At 34.7% G+C, this 18,016-nt stretch overlaps 1 protein-coding gene across 3 annotated transcripts in view; it reads right to left on the reverse strand.

Moving 5' to 3' along the window:
• The window catches only part of UBLCP1 (ubiquitin like domain containing CTD phosphatase 1), a 34,214-nt gene extending 16,206 nt beyond the window's left edge, over positions 1–18,008 (reverse strand). For 2 of the 3 annotated variants that reach the window (XM_047091765.1, XM_047091759.1), the window contains exons 1-10: positions 17,834–18,008; positions 14,388–14,585; positions 13,523–13,614; positions 13,035–13,120; positions 12,833–12,948; positions 11,718–11,816; positions 9,366–9,403; positions 8,360–8,458; positions 4,707–4,823; positions 528–655 (exon numbers count right to left, since the gene is read on the reverse strand). In XM_047091765.1, coding sequence (XP_046947721.1) covers positions 528–655; positions 4,707–4,823; positions 8,360–8,458; positions 9,366–9,403; positions 11,718–11,816; positions 12,833–12,948; positions 13,035–13,120; positions 13,523–13,614; positions 14,388–14,541 — 929 coding nt within the window. In that variant the 5' untranslated portion in view covers positions 14,542–14,585; positions 17,834–18,008. Of the gene's footprint in view, positions 1–527; positions 656–2,027; positions 2,333–4,706; positions 4,824–8,359; positions 8,459–9,365; positions 9,404–11,717; positions 11,817–12,832; positions 12,949–13,034; positions 13,121–13,522; positions 13,615–14,387; positions 14,586–17,833 lie in introns of those variants that run through there. The other variant, XM_047091774.1, reaches the window with a different exon arrangement.
• Between the last annotated feature and the right edge of the window lie 8 nt (positions 18,009–18,016).

An 18,016-nucleotide genomic window follows, 5' to 3' on the forward strand; every position in this document is an offset into this window, starting at 1 on the left:
GAAAAAAGGCTAGAAGATCATAAATCAAGATGGTAACTGTGGTTCTCTTTAGAAAAGAAAATCATTAAGTAATTGTTTCTCTACTGGATTAAAGTTTTCAAATTTTTCTGCTATACAGAGCAATTACTTGCAGAGTGATTTTTAACAGAAAAAAATTTTAGTGTGTTTTATTTTATCCTGACTTTATTTTACATATAAGAACAGGGACTACATTCTCGTATGATTTATAAAAGGACGACCTATCTAGCGTCACAGAATTAATTTCCAAGTAGCATCACAAATGTGTACCAATCTCAAATCCTCTCTCCTAGAAGTATTAAAGACCCTAAGAGATGTGGGTTTATGAACAAGTTAGAGGTTAAGATGAAAAGGAAAAATACTTTTGGGGGAGATGTCACTGGATTAGAAAACAGTTTTAGAATTCACGCATCTTAAATAAAATTCAGAATTATGTGTATACCAGGGTCACCAGATAATTTTTTCATTCATTAATGTAAATAGGAAATGAATAAGAAATTAGCACTTACCTTTCCCAATATTTGTGATTTAGGTCCAAAAAGTCATCTAATTTTGCTATTTCCTTGAGGTACTGAGTTAATTTTAAAAGTTCCTTGTCTTTATCTCGATTTAGGTGCGCTTTCATAAAAGGCCTTATCTGTTAGGAAGCAAACATCCAACACTTCACATTACAATAAGGAAACTGGCACAAATCTACCCTACCCTCTCATTAGGATTCAGTAATGAGATTAAAATATCACTAAGAGGACTTTTGCACTGTCTCAGTGTAATAAACTGACAGTCACGCTATAATGTTCCTAATGCAAGTTAAGAGTTCTTCCACCTCATTTACCTTACGTTACCTTTTCAGTCTGAACCTGGCCAACACCAGCTTTCTTACGGCACTTGAACTCTACGTGGCTTCTCTACTTTGTAAAACTGCCAGACTTTTTCCTCTTCTATCAATCCAGCTGCTTCTTACCAATTAATTCATGCCACCTAACTCATAAAATGTTAATCCAAATACAAGCTTGATCTAACAGGGGAGTGAAATAAATTTTAACAATGATGATTTCCATTTCCGTGTTTTTCTATAAAATTTTACATAGCTATTATATATTTATATAACATATTTTCTCTCGTTTTACCGCAAGTATTTTTATCATTAAAGTCCCCGTAAAAGTATTTTTAGCTCTGCAAGAGTTTTCCCATAAAAAGAAGTCATATTTTCCAGATTTTTAAGGTTGATATATTTTATGATGAGAAGCATTCATTTCAAAAGCATGAAAGTCAGGATGGTAGATAGGGTAGAGAATTGTTAACTAGTAAGGGATATTTCTATCTTGACTTGGTGGTAATTACATGTGCTATCTTTGTATCTATTTGTTAAATTATAAATTTTATGCACTTTTCTTTGTCACAGTTCCAATAAAGTTTTGTCTTTTTAGGTTATCAGTTCAAATATCTTTATAAAACTCAAGACAACCTTTCAACAATTTTTAATTAATTTTAGATGAAACGGTATGTCTGGGATTTGCTTTAATTACAGAGAGGGAAGTAGGTTGGGTACAGAGCAAACAATCATCTAAGAATTAATAAGTTGTTTAAACTGAATCATGCAAACACAGAAGTTCATTATATAATCCTATATAGTTCTATTTATATTTGGATTTTTCCATTTTATAAAAAATTTTTTTAAAATCATATTCTTAAAACACACATATAAGGAGAACTGAATAAATCACACTTAGTAAAGTATTAATATACCGTTATCATGATTTAGAGAAAATGCAAACTGCTTATTAGTTATTAATTTTACACAGTAAACTGAAAAACAGAGGACATTTAGTTCTGTCCCCTGTTAAGTACAATGAACCCAAAGAAGTCCATACCCTATCAAGAATAGGAAAGGTCTTAAATATTTTATATATATATGTATACTTTTTATATATATATATATACTTTTTATATGTATATACTTTATATATATATATATACCTTATATATATATATATATATATATATATATATATATACTTTTCTTCTCTGTTATTGGAAAAACACACCACCAGCTTGAAATGGACAGAAGAAAATTTTCCCTATGTTCTACTCGCATCAGAACAGCTTGGTGTCAGGACCCCCATTAGTCAGTTAGGCTTCCACAACTTTAAGGGCACCAATCAGAGCTGTCAGGGGGAGTCTGCACAGATGCAGGCAGTTGTAGATTCTGCCCCCAAACAGGTAGAGTGGGCAGTGCTGTCTCACAGCAGCAGCTATGCTTGTAGGAGATCAGGAAGATTCTCTTCAAGAATCAGACCTTGCTCAAGCCCTGGGGCTGGAAGTAAAGAGGCATGATATCAGGATGTGATGAAAGGAGTTTCTACATAATCTTGGGCAATATTATAATGTTTCAAAGTATTCCTTCATTCAAGTAAAAAAAGATAACATGCTAACTTTTAAACTATTAACATACAATGTGCCAATGTGATTCCTAGTTTAACAGTAGGAAGGGATTTTGACTAAAAGACAAAGTACAGTTTCTGTGGCTGGTAAATAAGATTTACCAAGGTCCTGCTAAGTTAGGTTGACTTTCTAAACATTTAGTCTTAAGCACTATTAAACAGCAAAACTAAAATACTCCTATGACTCTGGATCTAAAAGTTAAACTAGTTAAGTGCAAAAAAAGTCTATTATCCACCCAACTTCACTTGATCTAGCATAATCATTTCTTTTTGTACCATTCTTCAAAAATGATCTCACTAACAGGACAGGCAACATATGTGACCACTACAGTCTCATATCAAAGAAACATTTTTAGGAACTTAAGATGGTCTAGATTATCTGCATTTTCTTATATCATCATTTCCTTGTACAAATAACAATATGAAGTTTTCAGAGTACTGATTTATCCATGACCAAAACACAAGTTTTGTTAGTTCAGTAATGTATTTATTCATAATTCACAATGCCTTCCATATCCCATGTCAAACCTTAAGATTGGCAAGCTTATATTATAAGTTTGCTCTTTTAAAAAGAAGCAGTCTTTAAGATCTCTGTGAAATCTTTTTTGAGACTTCTATCAAGAGCATTATGAAACCATGACAACAAAACACAGTAAGAATATTTCTCAATTTCAAAATGGCTTCTATGTCAATGTAGGCAGATCATTAATAATTACCTTCTTAAAAGAGGTTTTCAAAAGGAGACATGTGAGAGATTACCTATAGAATGTTTAAAAATATCTCTCCTGAATTAAAATTTGGGCAGTTTGGAGACTTAGGTATTTTTAGGAATTCATTCAGTGATTCTACAGAGTACCTTGTTTAAAAAAATAATAATAATCCTGCTCTAAACTAACATGAAGAACTAGAAGTTTATATCATCTTTGCATCCAGAGATAAGTAGGGCCCAAATGTGGGCTGGAAAAATAAAGTTTCTTCTAAACACACATGAAACTAAGGATTATGTAATTTTTTTAAGTTAAAGCTTTCCTCAAAAATCACTCCTTGAACATCATGATGACTTCACTTCCTGTCCTGAGCAGGTATTAACCACTAGTTTCATTTGGTTTAGATCAAATGAATCTTTCCTCACGAATTTATTTCTGTACAACACCTGGTAAACTACGCACAAGAAAAACACTTCTTCCAAAGCCTCAAACAGACACCATTTTTAAAGAGGAACATAACCACCAATCTACCTCAAGTACTTTTCATCCAAGTCAATAGCTTTTATAATTGCTGCAACTCACTACTGAGATCAGCATTCTGTCTCTCAGCTATCCTCATACACTAAAGAGTACATCCAGAGTCTATAAGGAAAGTTTAAAAAATGTACTTTCTTCTAAGTTTTCTCTTTTAAAGTTATCAAGAACCCAACTTGTAGAAAGGTTCAGGACTGAGAATAAAAAATATCTTAGGGTTCATATTTCCATTTCAGATTGAGATTCCACTTGTATTAGTATAATATGAAGCTATCTTTTCCATTTTCACATCATACTGACATTCAGGCAACCATAGGTACCAGAAATGTAAAGTTTCAAATTTTTCTCTTACCAATGTTGTGCTGCCACCAGGATTAAATGTTACCATCATATCTGCAAAACTGCATCTGACTTCATGCTAAAATCACTGGCTTAGGAATCAAGTCACTTAGATTCTAACTCAAATTCTGTCATTAACCAGTCACATACATAACTTTGGGCAAGTTACAAATTTTCTGATCCTCCGATTGTTTACATAAAGTTAAGAAGATAGACAAAATGATTGAGATTCCTAGCTCTGGCATTTTATAACTCTAAGATCTCTACTTTTCCTGTATGAATTTTCAAAACCCTTAGTTTCAGTTTAAACAGGAAAAAATAAGCTTTTACTGCCAGCTTTCAAGCTAACATCAACTAACATCAGAAATTCTAAGATTTGTATCGCTAATAAAATGTCTGATGCTTTCACTTATGATGCTAAAAGTCAACAAAAGCCTGTATGTTGCTCCACAAAGCTGATTAAAAACACCTGGATAAATTGGCAAACTAAGAAGATATCAATGTGGGAAACAGAATGTTCAACTGTAGATGAATTTTTCTAAATATGTAAGCTTTCTTGCCTGTGACCATAATATAGGACTTCTGAAAATTTATGAAACTCAACAGTGCTAAAGTTCTACCACAAATTCCAGATTACATAAGCATAGTAACTAAAATTATGTCTTACCTTTAACCCATTCTGTGGGTTCATTAGAAAATTTCTTCCAATGTCATCAAACATAATGGTGTTTTTTTTGCTGTAAAACTCCGAAAACTTTCCCCATATGACACCAAGAGGCTTTACCTTAGAATAAAAGTTTAGATTTAACTCAATTTTATCAGTTCATCCTTTCTTAAAAGCAGAGATACCTCAAAATGCCCTGCAGAACTGCGTCAGAGCACTTGCTTTCTCCTATAGGATGCTGACAGCTGGCTACATGAAAGGATCACAGCTGAGATGCAACACATTTTAAAACACAATGGATCTCACAATGTTAACATCTGAAAGGTCTGTTCATGTCTACCTTACCTCACTGTAAGACTTTCCATAATTTTAATGTGAAGATTGGAGGTCAAAGGAGGGGTAATTATTTAAAAAGAATCTGAAGTAATTGTCTGAGTAGTCACATGACTTCCTGAGCTAATACGTGCCCCTCAGAGCCTGAATGTCACATGGGGTCTGTTTTCAAAATTAGAAAACCTTAATAATAAACAATGTACCTGGCTCTATTAATACAGAACTTAAATATTTTGTAGAGGAAAGAAAATTGATTCTGCCTTTAATTTAGTGGCACAGGTGCACAACTTCTAGGGCAACTGCTTAACTTCAAATGCACTATAATTTGTAATCTCTTGCTTTTATTTCTGAGCTGTTGTTTTTACAGAAGGAGAGTAAGAAAGCACGTGACCGGGGGGGAGAGGGGTAGAGGGAGAGAGACCGTCTTAAGCAGGTTCCACGCTCAGCATGGAACCTGACGTGAGGCTTGATTCCACAACCCTGGGATCATGACCTTAGCCAAAATCAAGAGCCAGATGGTCAACTGACTGAACCACCCAGACGCCCCTAGTTCTGAGTTCCTTTTTTTTTTTTTTTAAGTTTATTTATTTATTTTTGAGAGAGACAGAGACAGCGTGAGCAGGGGAGGGGCAGCGAGATAGGGAGTGAAAAATAATCCCAAGCAGACTCCATGCTGTCAGCAGGAAGCCTGATGCAGGGCTTGAACTCACAAAATGTGAGATCATGACCTGAGCTGAAACCAAGAGTCGGACGCTTAACCAACTGAGCCACCCAGGCACCCCTAGTTCTGAGTTCTTAAAATAAGTCTTCAAAAAGATAATTCCTTACACATTCCTATCTGTTGGTACTTGCATATATTCTCTATAAAACCACACAAGAATGTAGGAAGAGAAGACTAACTGGCTAGAGGGCCAGGTGGGAAGAGGACTTTTCATTACATACTTTCTTATTTTTGAATATCAATTTATTATACACATTCAGAAAATTTTTTAAATAAATTAATTTTTAGAAGTACTTTTTGCTGAAGACAGGAGTCTCATTTATGGTAATATGAGATTCTATGATAATATTATATGAGATTAAATGGTAGTATACAAATGATAACAAAAGTTGTCATTTAAAAATATTCTTTTTCACTTTCTAGAACATATTTTAATATGGAGAAAGACTTTTTTCTTCTTAGTGTCTTAGCTACTGCAAAGAATGATATTGAAATTACTTTACTATCTAAAATACTTTAATTTTATTTGCCTTAATTACTTTTTACTATTTGTTTACTACCGAAACACCCCCCAAATACTTCAAGACAAAGATGGAACTGACCCAGTAAGCTAATTCTTCATTTTCTTAGCTAACAAAAAGACTTAAGAAAGAGGACAAGAGCTCTGGTTTATGACACCCAGGGTTAGAAATCCTGCATCCTCTTAAATAGTGCTGTCACTTTCTAATTACGTCAAGTGCACTCTGTTCCCTAAAACATGGACTACTTTGTTCTCAATTAAATACTGCTGACTATAGGAAAAAAACATGAAAACACAAAAAAGCACACAAGAACAGTTAAAATTACCTATAATCCAATCATTACCAAGGATAATAATTAGCTATTCTGATAATACTGTATTTGCCTCCAGTCTTTTTTATAAACATCAATAGCTTTTGAGTTCACAGATGTTTTGTTAAGTGGGAACCTGAACCAAATAAAAGCTAAAAACTATTTCTAACAGTCTGCAAATACTGCCCTCTAAGTATTTTTTTCACTTTAATGACGTATCATGAAAAATTTTTCATTCACTAAATATTCTATTACATCATTCCATTACATGAACAAAAATTTTTATACCCAATTCCCTACTATTGGATATTGAGGATTTATTCACTTTTTTTTGAAGTGTAATTAACATGCAGTGTTTTAGTAGTTTCAAGTGTACAACACAGTGATTCAACAATTCTACACATTACTTGGTGCTCCCCACGGTAAGTGCAGTCACCATCTACATCACCATACAACGTCGTTACAACATTATTGACTATATTGCCTATGCTGTACTTTTCATCTCCATGACTTATTTATTTCATAACTGGAAGTCTGTACCTTTTAATCTCCTTCATCTATTTCACCCATCTCCTCACCTATCTCCTCTCTGGCAACCACCAGATTTATTTTTATTTCTAATTTTTAACTATTATAAACACTACTATGTTTAACACTTCCCAAACTCATTTTAGTGTTTAGATTTTATGAATGTACTATTTTAGTACATTATAATGTTTTTCCCTTCGTGTATGAAGTATTTCCTTTATTGAATAAATCTCCATCACTTAAATAAACCTATATATGATTTCAAAGATTTCAATACAGTCCCCACTAGGCTTTCCTAGTTTGCTAATAGTTCTCCCCAATTCCTACTAGTTCATGAGCTTCCCAAAGCTATAGACTATGTCTCCTCATCTCCAACAGTGCCTTCCACAATATGTTCTAGTAGGAGTTCAATAATAGGACTGGTTACTTGATGAGTAAACAAATTAAAGAACTCTAATCTTTTTAGCCCAACCTTTTCTTCGGACAGTCTTGTTGTTCTTCTCTAGGGCTACACATACATCATAGCAAAGTACATGCATTATGGTATCTGTTTTTATTTATCAAATTTTATATGGCACGGGGCGAGTATGTTTTGGTTTGCTTCTAGTGTTTTCCTTGATGACACCTACCCTGTTTTTAGCAACACTGTGCTGCCATCATCATGGAATAATTATCCATGACCGTTGACACTCCTGCCTCAAGATCCTTAATTCTATCATTAAAATTCCAATCTATTAGCCCTACCTACATCTTCCTATGTCAAACTCAACTGATGCTTTCTATCCTCTCAGATATACTTCCTAATTCTGTAGTTTATTCCATCAATATAAATACAAAAAGTACGCTAGAAGGGTGCCCAGTTGGCTCAGTCAATACAGCATGCAACTCTTGATCTCAGGGTTATGAGTTCAATTCCCACAATGGATGTAGAGATTAGTTACAAAAATAAAATCTTTAAAAAAAAAAAAAAAGGTACGCTAGAAAATAAACAAGTCTTTAAACAGAAGATGATTTTTTTTAAGTTTATTTATTTTGAGACAGAGAGAGAGAGAATGTGCAAGCATGGGAGAGGCAGAGAAAGAGGGAGAGAGAGGATCCCAAGCAGGCTCCTCACTTTCAGTGGGGAGCCCGATATGGGGCCTGAACTCCTGAACCCTGGGATCATGACCTGAGCCGAAACTAAGAGTCAGTCTATTAACCAACTGAGCCACCCAGGTACCTTGGAAGTAAAATGATTTCTTACATCTATTAATCCTCTCCTTGGAGTATGTACTGTTATCATAGCAGCACTGTCCAACATGAAGGTAATCTTATAATTTGCATTTGTGCTCACTCCCAGCTCCTATAAATACAAATATTCATGTGGTTAAAACATAATAATATGAAAAATTCCAAGCTTTCTGAATACTCCAGCTACAATTTTCTACAATGCCAACTTTCTACCCTACTGGCCACCACACCTTGCTCAACAACTAGCAAGTTTTTTAGTTTCATTTTACTAAGTCAATAAATGAGTCCAAAGAAATTAAACTAGAAACAGACTACATCCCATTTTGTATTTCAGAAGAACATCACTTCTTTAAGTATTACAACCAAGGCAAAAGAAGGGGCGAAAAAGGATTGTAAATGGAGGATTAAAAAAAGGGGGAGCTGTGCTGTACTTTTTTTGAAAAAGACTTAATTGTTCAATACAATCCACTATTGAACAGACTTTAAACACACCTCTATTCCTTTTTTTTCAATATATGAAATTTATTGTCAAATTGGTTTCCATACAACACCCAGTGCTCATCCCAAAAGGTGCCCTCCTCAATACCCATCACCCACCCTCCCCTCCCTCCCACCCCCCATCAACCCTCAGTTTTTTCTCACTTTTTAAGAGTCTCTTATGCTTTGGCTCTCTCCCACTCTAACCTCTTTTTTTTTTTTTTTCTTCCCCTCCCCCATGGGTTTCTGTTAAGTTTCTCAGGATCCACATAAGAGTGAAAACATATGGTATCTGTCTTTCTCTGTATGGCTTATTTCACTTAGCATAACACTCTCCAGTTCCATCCACGTGGCTACAAAGGGCCATATTTCATTCTTTCTCATTGCCATGTAGTACTCCATTGAACACACCTCTATTCCTAATAATGGCATTTGTTTATCTACTAAATGCCCTCTGATGAGATGAAATCAATTCAACTTGGAACTTCTAAAAAGACAAATGCAATTTCAAAACATTCTTAAATGGATTGTCTAACACTTACTTTCATTTTAGCTTCAATCCACTTCATATTTGTTGCAGCTAAAATATGAAGAATGATAATATGATACAAATGAAAAGCTTGGACTTCATTTAAAATTTTTTTCTTCTCTATAAGTAAGTTTTCTAAGCAAGATTAAAAGTTCAAATGCATCACAAATAAGAATTCCTAACATATTTATGGTAATTTTAAGTATTCTTAAAAATAAACTTATTTTTAGTGTGTCAACACAAAATAGAATTTTAACAACTCTTATCTAAAAGATACAGGTCACCAATGTTCAAAAGAATTTTGAATCTAGGTAATTCATAAATTAAAACCTAAACTCCTTTTTAAAAACAGCCCTAAAACTATTTTCTTATCAATACAAACTTAAATATAGGGTGCCTGGATCTCCAATCTATTTCCACATTCCCACTGCCATGCAATGCATTGGTATCTATGTCAATATAAGCAAATCAGTGTTATGTGCCAAAAGTTGATGCCAAAGTTGACTGCTAGGTCTGATGAAAATTAGCATTTTGCCAGGCTCAGGAAACTTAGTGCTTATTCAGTCTAGGAGCTTTTAACAATGAGTCTGAGACAACTAAATTAATAAATTCTATCTATGTATCTGCTCATTGTGAGACACCAACCAGTTTCTCAAGATCACTGATATTAAAATTCAACCCTGTTTTATATGCCCTTCTGGTCCCAAGTTACTAGACTAAACTACATTTTAAACATTTTACCTAATTTTTTTTTAATTTTAAAAATTTTATTAAGTAAAATGCTTAAAAAGGAAAGAAGTTTAATTATTTAAAGTGTGTATATGTGTATGTATGTATTTTTTAAAGGCAAAAGAGGTACCTGAGCTCTCAAAATAAAAATCTTTGCACACATATACAAAAACAGAAAGAATCACCTTATACACAAAACTGGTCAGTTGAACTAGAATTTGAGAGACTGATGTATCTACAATGACAACGATCACAAGATAGGGAAAAACAATTTTTTTTTAATTCAGTATCTATTTTGGGTCTATAATACCCAAATGAAAACAAAAATATTCATACCTAATAAAAAGGGTTTCCAATTAAGTAATTACTATACGACAGACATACTGACACTTTTATTCTTGCAACTACCCTGTAATATAGGTTTACTTATCTTCATTTCTCAGACAAGGAACTTAAGCTCAGAGAGATTAACTGACCTCCCCAGTGTCACAAAGTAAGAACCAAGTCAGAATTAAAACTCTATTTAGCTCTAAAGTAAAGTGCCTTTTTTAACATACGGCCACAAAAATATCATAATTTATAAAAATAACTTATTTTAAACCTATGATGGTAAAAAGTTCTCTAAATTTCTAAGTCTAGTTTAATAACATTTAGAGGAAAACCTTTTTTTCTCAAATGTCATCTTAGGTGTCAGTTGAACAAAAATATGTTCCCAGGAAGCTCTCTTCTCTGTACGTTATAAGCCAAGAAATTATGTATTTAACTATGTATTTAACCTTAATGGCTATGAACTCATATTAATACTGAACAGAAATTAATAATTTCCTCTGACTAAAAGGAAAAGTACAAAGGAAATTTAAAGATTGAAGTAACAACTATGGGGTCATCAAAAACCCAGTACAATTAAATGCAGCATCTTTAACTGATGAGATTTTATTTAATTCATAATCAAGATAGCTCATTTCTGCCTATGACTTGCCAAGAGGCAACATTAAATGTTTGAGAGGTAAGATATAAATCAACACAGTGCTTCCCTTAGCAATAAAATCTTACCAGAAAAAAATGTCCATTGAACTAAACAGTGTGTTCAGTATGTAATAAATTTACTTTTTGGAGCAAACTGATCTTATTATGGACCTGTAAATTCCTGGAATGGGCCACCAACCACAATTTAAGCAATACTGTTTTAGTCCATCTATTAATTTCCCTTAAGTAAATTCACATTCCTTTACTTCTGAAGAACATCACTGTGATTTTTCTACACACATCTTTCTCCAAGTGTTTTGAAACTACAGTGATAAAGGAGAAAGCAACAATATCTGGAGTCTTCAGAGATTCTACAGTAAAGATCAGAAAGAAAAGTTCTCATCAAGGTGAGGTCTTACGGAAATAAGATCATTTTTGTTCTGACAGCATCATCTACTCTCTTTCTACATTTAACTATTTCAATGGTAATGGTAAATGTAAGTTTAAATTGTGTTGCAAGAAAGTTAAATATGCTTCATTAGAAATTTGCTAAAGCAAATGAAAAAGGTATCATATTTAACCTGAGGTCATGTTAAGTCACTTTATAAAGCAGAACAACTTACAGAACAACATTACTTCCATAGAAATCTAAACAAAAAATATAGCTTACACCAAATAACAATGTCATAATCCTCATATGCAGATGTGAGGAATTCGTGAAGATATGGCCGCATTAATTCTACTCCAGTCTCTGCACAAGACCTATGGTCTAAAAAAAAATCAGTCACAGATGATTATTAGTTTGTTATCATAGATAAGTACGTGATATCAACGAAACTTATAAAATGTAATATAAACATTCAGATGCAAATTACATAAGACTGAATTACACTGGCTGATAAACAGAGGTCTTTCAAAGCACACAATTTAAAATCCTTGCAATCTAATTTTAATTAATCGACTTTAATTTGTGAAGAGCAATACCCAGAATTCAGGCTTATACAGTAAACTGTAAATTTATTTTTCACATAGCCTCTAAAATATAGATGTTATTTTGTGACATGGAAAGCAAACTAGAGCCACCTATACTCACTTTTAGCCATTCACCTTCCAGATAGAATCACATTTCTCCAAAATGACAGGCCCAATTAACTTAATTATCAAATTTTAAAATAAGTATACATTAATCTATGACCTGTACTTAAAGTTTAGGATGAGAGCTAAATAAATTCATGCTTGTATCAGGAGTTAACTAATCACTTCTTAGCAATATTTTTGGATGAAATAAACATCTTCTTTCTCTTTTTTTGACATGAGAAATTTTAAATTCAAGAATCTGCCCTGAACATAATTAAATGAAAAACCAGGGATAAAATATCAAAAATAAGTTTTAAATAATCCTCATAAAAATTTAAATGTTAATCAACAGGGAATACCTTGGTTAAATTATGATGCATCCATTAACTACAGTACTGTGTGACTAAAAACTATATACATTTAATTCACAATGAGTATATTGAATGACTGCGATATTCAATATATCATCAAGTAAAAGTGAAAAGGATATACATACAAACACACCCTGGAAGATACACACCAAATATAAGAATAGTTATCTTTGGGTTTTGGGGTTACAGGTAACTTCTAAATTTTCTATAATGAATGATTTACTTTTTATAATAAGAAAAGCTTTCAATATTTCATACTGGAAGGAAAAAGTAAACAAAAGGAAAAAAAGAGTTGTTATGGGTAACAGAAGATGAAGCACAATTTCAGCTGACTTACCAAATAACGTATAATCAACATCTAGTACCAAAAGCTTTTTCCCTTCCCTGGGAGGATTCAAAATCTCCACTTTGTACTCCTTCACTCTGCGGGAAATTTTCAATAGGTTTTCTTCCCTAGTAGAAAAATAAAATCAGATGAAACATTCACCTTTTTTTTTTCACATTATAACCCATTTCCTTTGATAGTGAAAAGCACTTACCTATTTTCTACTTCAACTACTTCATCTTCAATATCAAAGTCGTTGACAACATCATCATTGTCTGGAGGTGGACCTAAGACATCTTCCTATTAAGATGAAAAAATGGTTTTGTTTTACCAGATTATCTTTAACATAACAAATGCATGCATAGCATAAAAAGCAAATAAAAGATACAAGCTGAGTTCAAGAATCTTTCAAAGATAGACTGTGAGAAAATTTCCACATTTTATACTTCATTATATATGTTCACTGGACAGATTTAACCATGTTAAATTTGACCATTTGCACTACACTTACAGCTAACTATACACTAACAAGTTCCCTAATAATTGTTTTCTGCTGAGTTAATACCACATACATTGGGAAGCTTTAATTTTTCACTGACTGTTAAACTGACAATTTTACCACAATTAAAATTATGATATAACAGTGTAATATAAATCATAATATCTTCAAAGGGACAAATGGTAACAAAAGTAAACATTTACCAAGCTCTCCTCACGAGTTCCCATCATCATGATTTTAGTATTTGGTTTCAGTTTGAGAGCTCCAAGCTTAACATCATTTTCTGCAGGTTTGCCTACAATACAAGCAAATGACTGTTTTCTCACTAAAGTTCAGGTGCTAGTTTCACTATCCCATTATATAAAACCCTAACATTAAAAGGTTTGGTACAGATTCCACAGCAGTTTCTTTTTTCTTAAATTAACAAACTGTCACTGCTGAATTAGCAATGTCTAATACACTAAGAAGTAACAACTAACACAAGATTTTTTTTCCCCAACTCCATCTAAGAGGAACACTTTTATCCAGCTAGCTAAATGAAACAAATTCATGTTATATTTTGCCATTCAAAATGAAGATGTTTTCCAAAAGGTCTTGAACATTGAGCACCTAAGATAAAACTAAAGATTTACTGCTACCCAAAATTCACCTTTCCATGATATGATAAACACAAACACTTTCAAGCTGTGTATGAACACTGCCTATAATTTTTAAATCATTATTTTTGAAGCAGCAAAGATAATTTAGGGAGAGTAGAAGAACCAAACTGTAATGAAAAAGCTGTGCTAGAACAAAGATGTCAGAAATTACGCTGTTTTACCTGAGGCTTCTGTGCCAAAGGTTTAACAAGCAAACACCAACTGTCAGAAGAATCAAAAGTAATCTTAATAGTGATGGTATTTTCAAGTAACTTTTAAAATTCACACTTTTACTATAAAACAATTTTAGGAATATCCTTATCAAAGAAATCTCCAAGGGGAAAGACTTACTAAAGAGAAAAGATAATAGCTAATATAAAAAAATCACAAACATATCAATGCAAGAAGTTTAAAGCGAAGAGAGAATTACCTTTAACTTTGAGTCCAAGTAACTTTTGGCGTTCTGGTAGCACTCCTGTAAGGGTCTTAAGAAATTGCTTGAGATCTAGCACAGTATCATCTTCTGAAAGTGTGGTCACTGAATATTCCTGTCCACCCCATTTTACAATGATAGGGAGAGCCATCCTTGAAACATATGATCAAGCAGCTTTTACTCAGAAAAAGGTTCCTAAAAAGAGAGAGATATACAAGTAAATAAGTTAAAATAGATACATCAAAGACGTAGCCAAACTTGTAACTAAATTTTAGGAGCAACGTAGTTTGAGTCTTTCTTTACAACTTGATGGTGGAGAAACAAGATTTTCTCCTTACAAAAATGTTACCAGAACACCAAAAGTTATTAGGATTCAAAGTTAAAATTCCCCCTACCCTCCCAATTTTTGGCTTAAGTTACTACTTCATAACACTCAGATTCTGCCTGTCCAACCGTTAAGCTGCAATGATAAGCTACCTATACCTTCGTCTTTGACCAGATTTATGCTACAGGCAAGTTTCTCCATGATGGACCATTCATATTTATTTAACATTTGAGAAGTGGTACAGAGAGTTGTTAAAAGGGCAAACTCTAGAGTACCTGGGTTCAGATCCCAGCTTTCTCACTTACTAGCTATTTGACTTTGGGAAGTTACCAGACTCTTAGTGTCTAGGTCTACAGACTCTTAGTGTCTAGATAATACTACCTACTGTGGGGTTCTTATGAGGGTTAAATTAGCTAATATTTATAAGTCACATAGACCTGGCACATAGTAAGCACTACACAAATTAAGCACTGGCTAAATAAATTTTCTTAAAAACTGGAACTGAAGTATTCCAGGCACTGTGCTAAATAGCAAACAGCCATTATTTGTTTCATATTTAGTAAGGTGTACAGTTTTCATGCAATGTCATTTAACAAGGTTGATAAGAATTGTCCCTCTTTTACAATTAAGGAAATGAGAGTTCGGAGAGTAATCTTCGGAGAAGATACTTCGGAGAAGTATGTAATCTTTTCATGGGCACATAGGTGGGAACACAACAGGTCTTCTGACTAAATTTCATGTTTCTTCTCCTACATCACAACTGTGTCTCTTGAAAGATCAGTAAATACAAAACCCACAGACACAGATATAAGCAAACAAAATTATACAGCAGCTACTATTCTTATCAACCATTAACATGTAGGTCTCTTCCCTCTAAAAGCTTTCTACCAGTTTTCCTAGGTACATTTCCCTCACATGTCAGAGAACAGAATTTCCTAATTTCAAAAGTATTGGTCTTTACAAATGCTATCACTTATTTAATGAAATATTTGCTTGCATTCTTCCTGAATTATGACCAACAGCAAGGCAGCAAATTGAATCATGTGAAAATAATTTAGAAACTTAAACTGTCTTCACCATGTCCACTAGAAGATAGCACCATAAATTCACTTAATACTTACTCTCTTATGTTTACAACCTACACTACTGAAATTTAAATAAAGTGTGTTAATTTAGGGCAATGTAATCCATTTTAGAGATAACTTGCTAGCAAATGTTATGATCGTCAATAAAGCGCCAAACAGACCTCTTGAACCAAACTGAAATATGGTTTAAATACTATTTTTCTGTGAAGGTGGGAATAAAAATGAAAATTCACAAAAGCTAGGAATGCAACCAGTACTAACAGTTTATGTTGTGTTGAGGGGAGCATAGAGTTCGGAGTGAGGTCACCTGAGCTCCAGATGAGTTTAGACAAGTCACCTCTAGACCAGCATTCTCAAAGTGTGGTCTCAGACCAATGACAGCATGACCCTACTTGGTAACTTGTTAAAAACATAATTGGGGCTGGAGAGAAAGGACCTAGCAATTTGTGTTTTAACAGTCCCTGTCCCAGCCTCCCCCAACCCCACCATTTCTGAGGCACACTTAAAGTTTGAGAGCCAATACTCTAGACTCCTCAATTTTCTCGGCTAAGAAAGAAAATACGCTGAATGGCATGGGCTCTTATGCTTAATAAAGTAGTATACAAATGTTATACATCACCTATACCACTAGTGAGAATTCCAAGTTAGCAAGTACTCTAAAGGACCAAGCATAACAAAACAAATACCATTAATATTTTTAAATTCATAGCCCTAAAACTACTTTTCAACTTCATTTCTTCAATAGTGAGATCATTCACAATGCAACAACACAATGCAAACGCATGAGTCATTTTGTTTTCACATTGAACCTTTCTCACACAATTCTAATACAGGAAAACCTTGGATTCTGAGTAACTTGTTGTGCGAGTGTTCTCCACGATGTGCAAATTTTCCTAATAAACTTTAACTTGATAAACGAATGATGTCCTGCAATAGTAGTGACGCTACATGATCACATTTAAATGATCCCATGATCACAACTAAGCCAATGGTTCTTGAAATTTGCTTTGATATACGAGTACTTTAGATTACAAGCATGTTTCCAGAACGAATTATGCTCCCAAACCAAGGTTTTACTGTACTTTGTATCTTTCTAGGCCCTATCAGATTTATAAACTGAAAAAGGATTTGGGAGGGGGGGGTCAATTAAACCCAAACAAGTAAGTAAGGTTCACACCTTTCGGGTGAACCTAGAGTCAGGAAGAGCTGTTTGGGTTAGCTCTTCTGCCTAACATACTGTACTGACTTGCCTAGTCAGTTCCAAAATTCCTGACCCCAAATGAGGTAATCAAGATCTACTTAGCAAGAACAGTGCTAAGGATGAGATAACACCCTGACAGCACTTTGTAAACTGTAGACAGGAAGACAAATGGTGGAGATAACAGAACAAGGCCAGCACGCTAAACAACTTAATTATATCACTTAATCTTCACAATCCTGAACAACTATTGTCTTCATCATAGAGATTCAAAAACTGAAAAAGAAAGAAAACAACTTGTCCAAGACCACACAACTAACATGTGGCAAAGGTGGAATTTTGAAACTAACAGCAGCAGAAGTTAACACCTTGGGAACTGGGAGTAGGTTAACTTTTCAACAAGCCTACAGCACAGCAGCAGCAACTGCGTGGTAGTGCAGAGGCAGCAGCCCTGGGACAACATACAAGCATAGTCCATACTCAAAAACCCCGGAGGCTGGGATGCCTTCAATAGGAAGAAGGAGGAGAGATGATCAAACCCCGGAGGAGGGAGGAATGAAGTTTGGGGACGCAAAACCCACTGGGGGACGGGAAGCCCACGACATAGACAAGGCCGGATGGGAGGGCGGCGGCCCCTGCGACGAGCGGGCCGGGGCCGGAGGCCTGGGCCGCAGACTAGGGCAGACGCGGCCCAGGGCGCCCACAAGCAGCCTCCAGCCCTCCAGAGCCGACCGCAGGGGAGGCCCGCCGCGCCAACAGCAGGGCTGAGCTTCGCCCCCTCGGCCCCAACGGCCTCTCAGTGGGCAACGCACCGAGGTGCCCCGCGTCCCCTCACCTGGAGCGCGGCGGAACCGGCAGCAGTGGACGCAAGAACCGGCCGCGGCGGAACAGAGGGTGACCGGAAGTGAAGACGGACCGGAACCGGCTAACGAACCGGAAGTTCAAGTTTGAAACGGAAACGCGCCGGAGACCAGACGGCTGCTTCTCGTGTTTGTCTTTGGTGAGGCTAATCCTATAT

The sequence above is a fragment of the Lynx rufus genome, unplaced genomic scaffold, assembly GCF_022079265.1.
Source record: "Lynx rufus isolate CCGP_SWC_20201006 ecotype Redwood Valley unplaced genomic scaffold, mLynRuf1.p SCAF_1, whole genome shotgun sequence".
NCBI classification, from domain to species: Eukaryota; Metazoa; Chordata; class Mammalia; order Carnivora; family Felidae; genus Lynx; species Lynx rufus.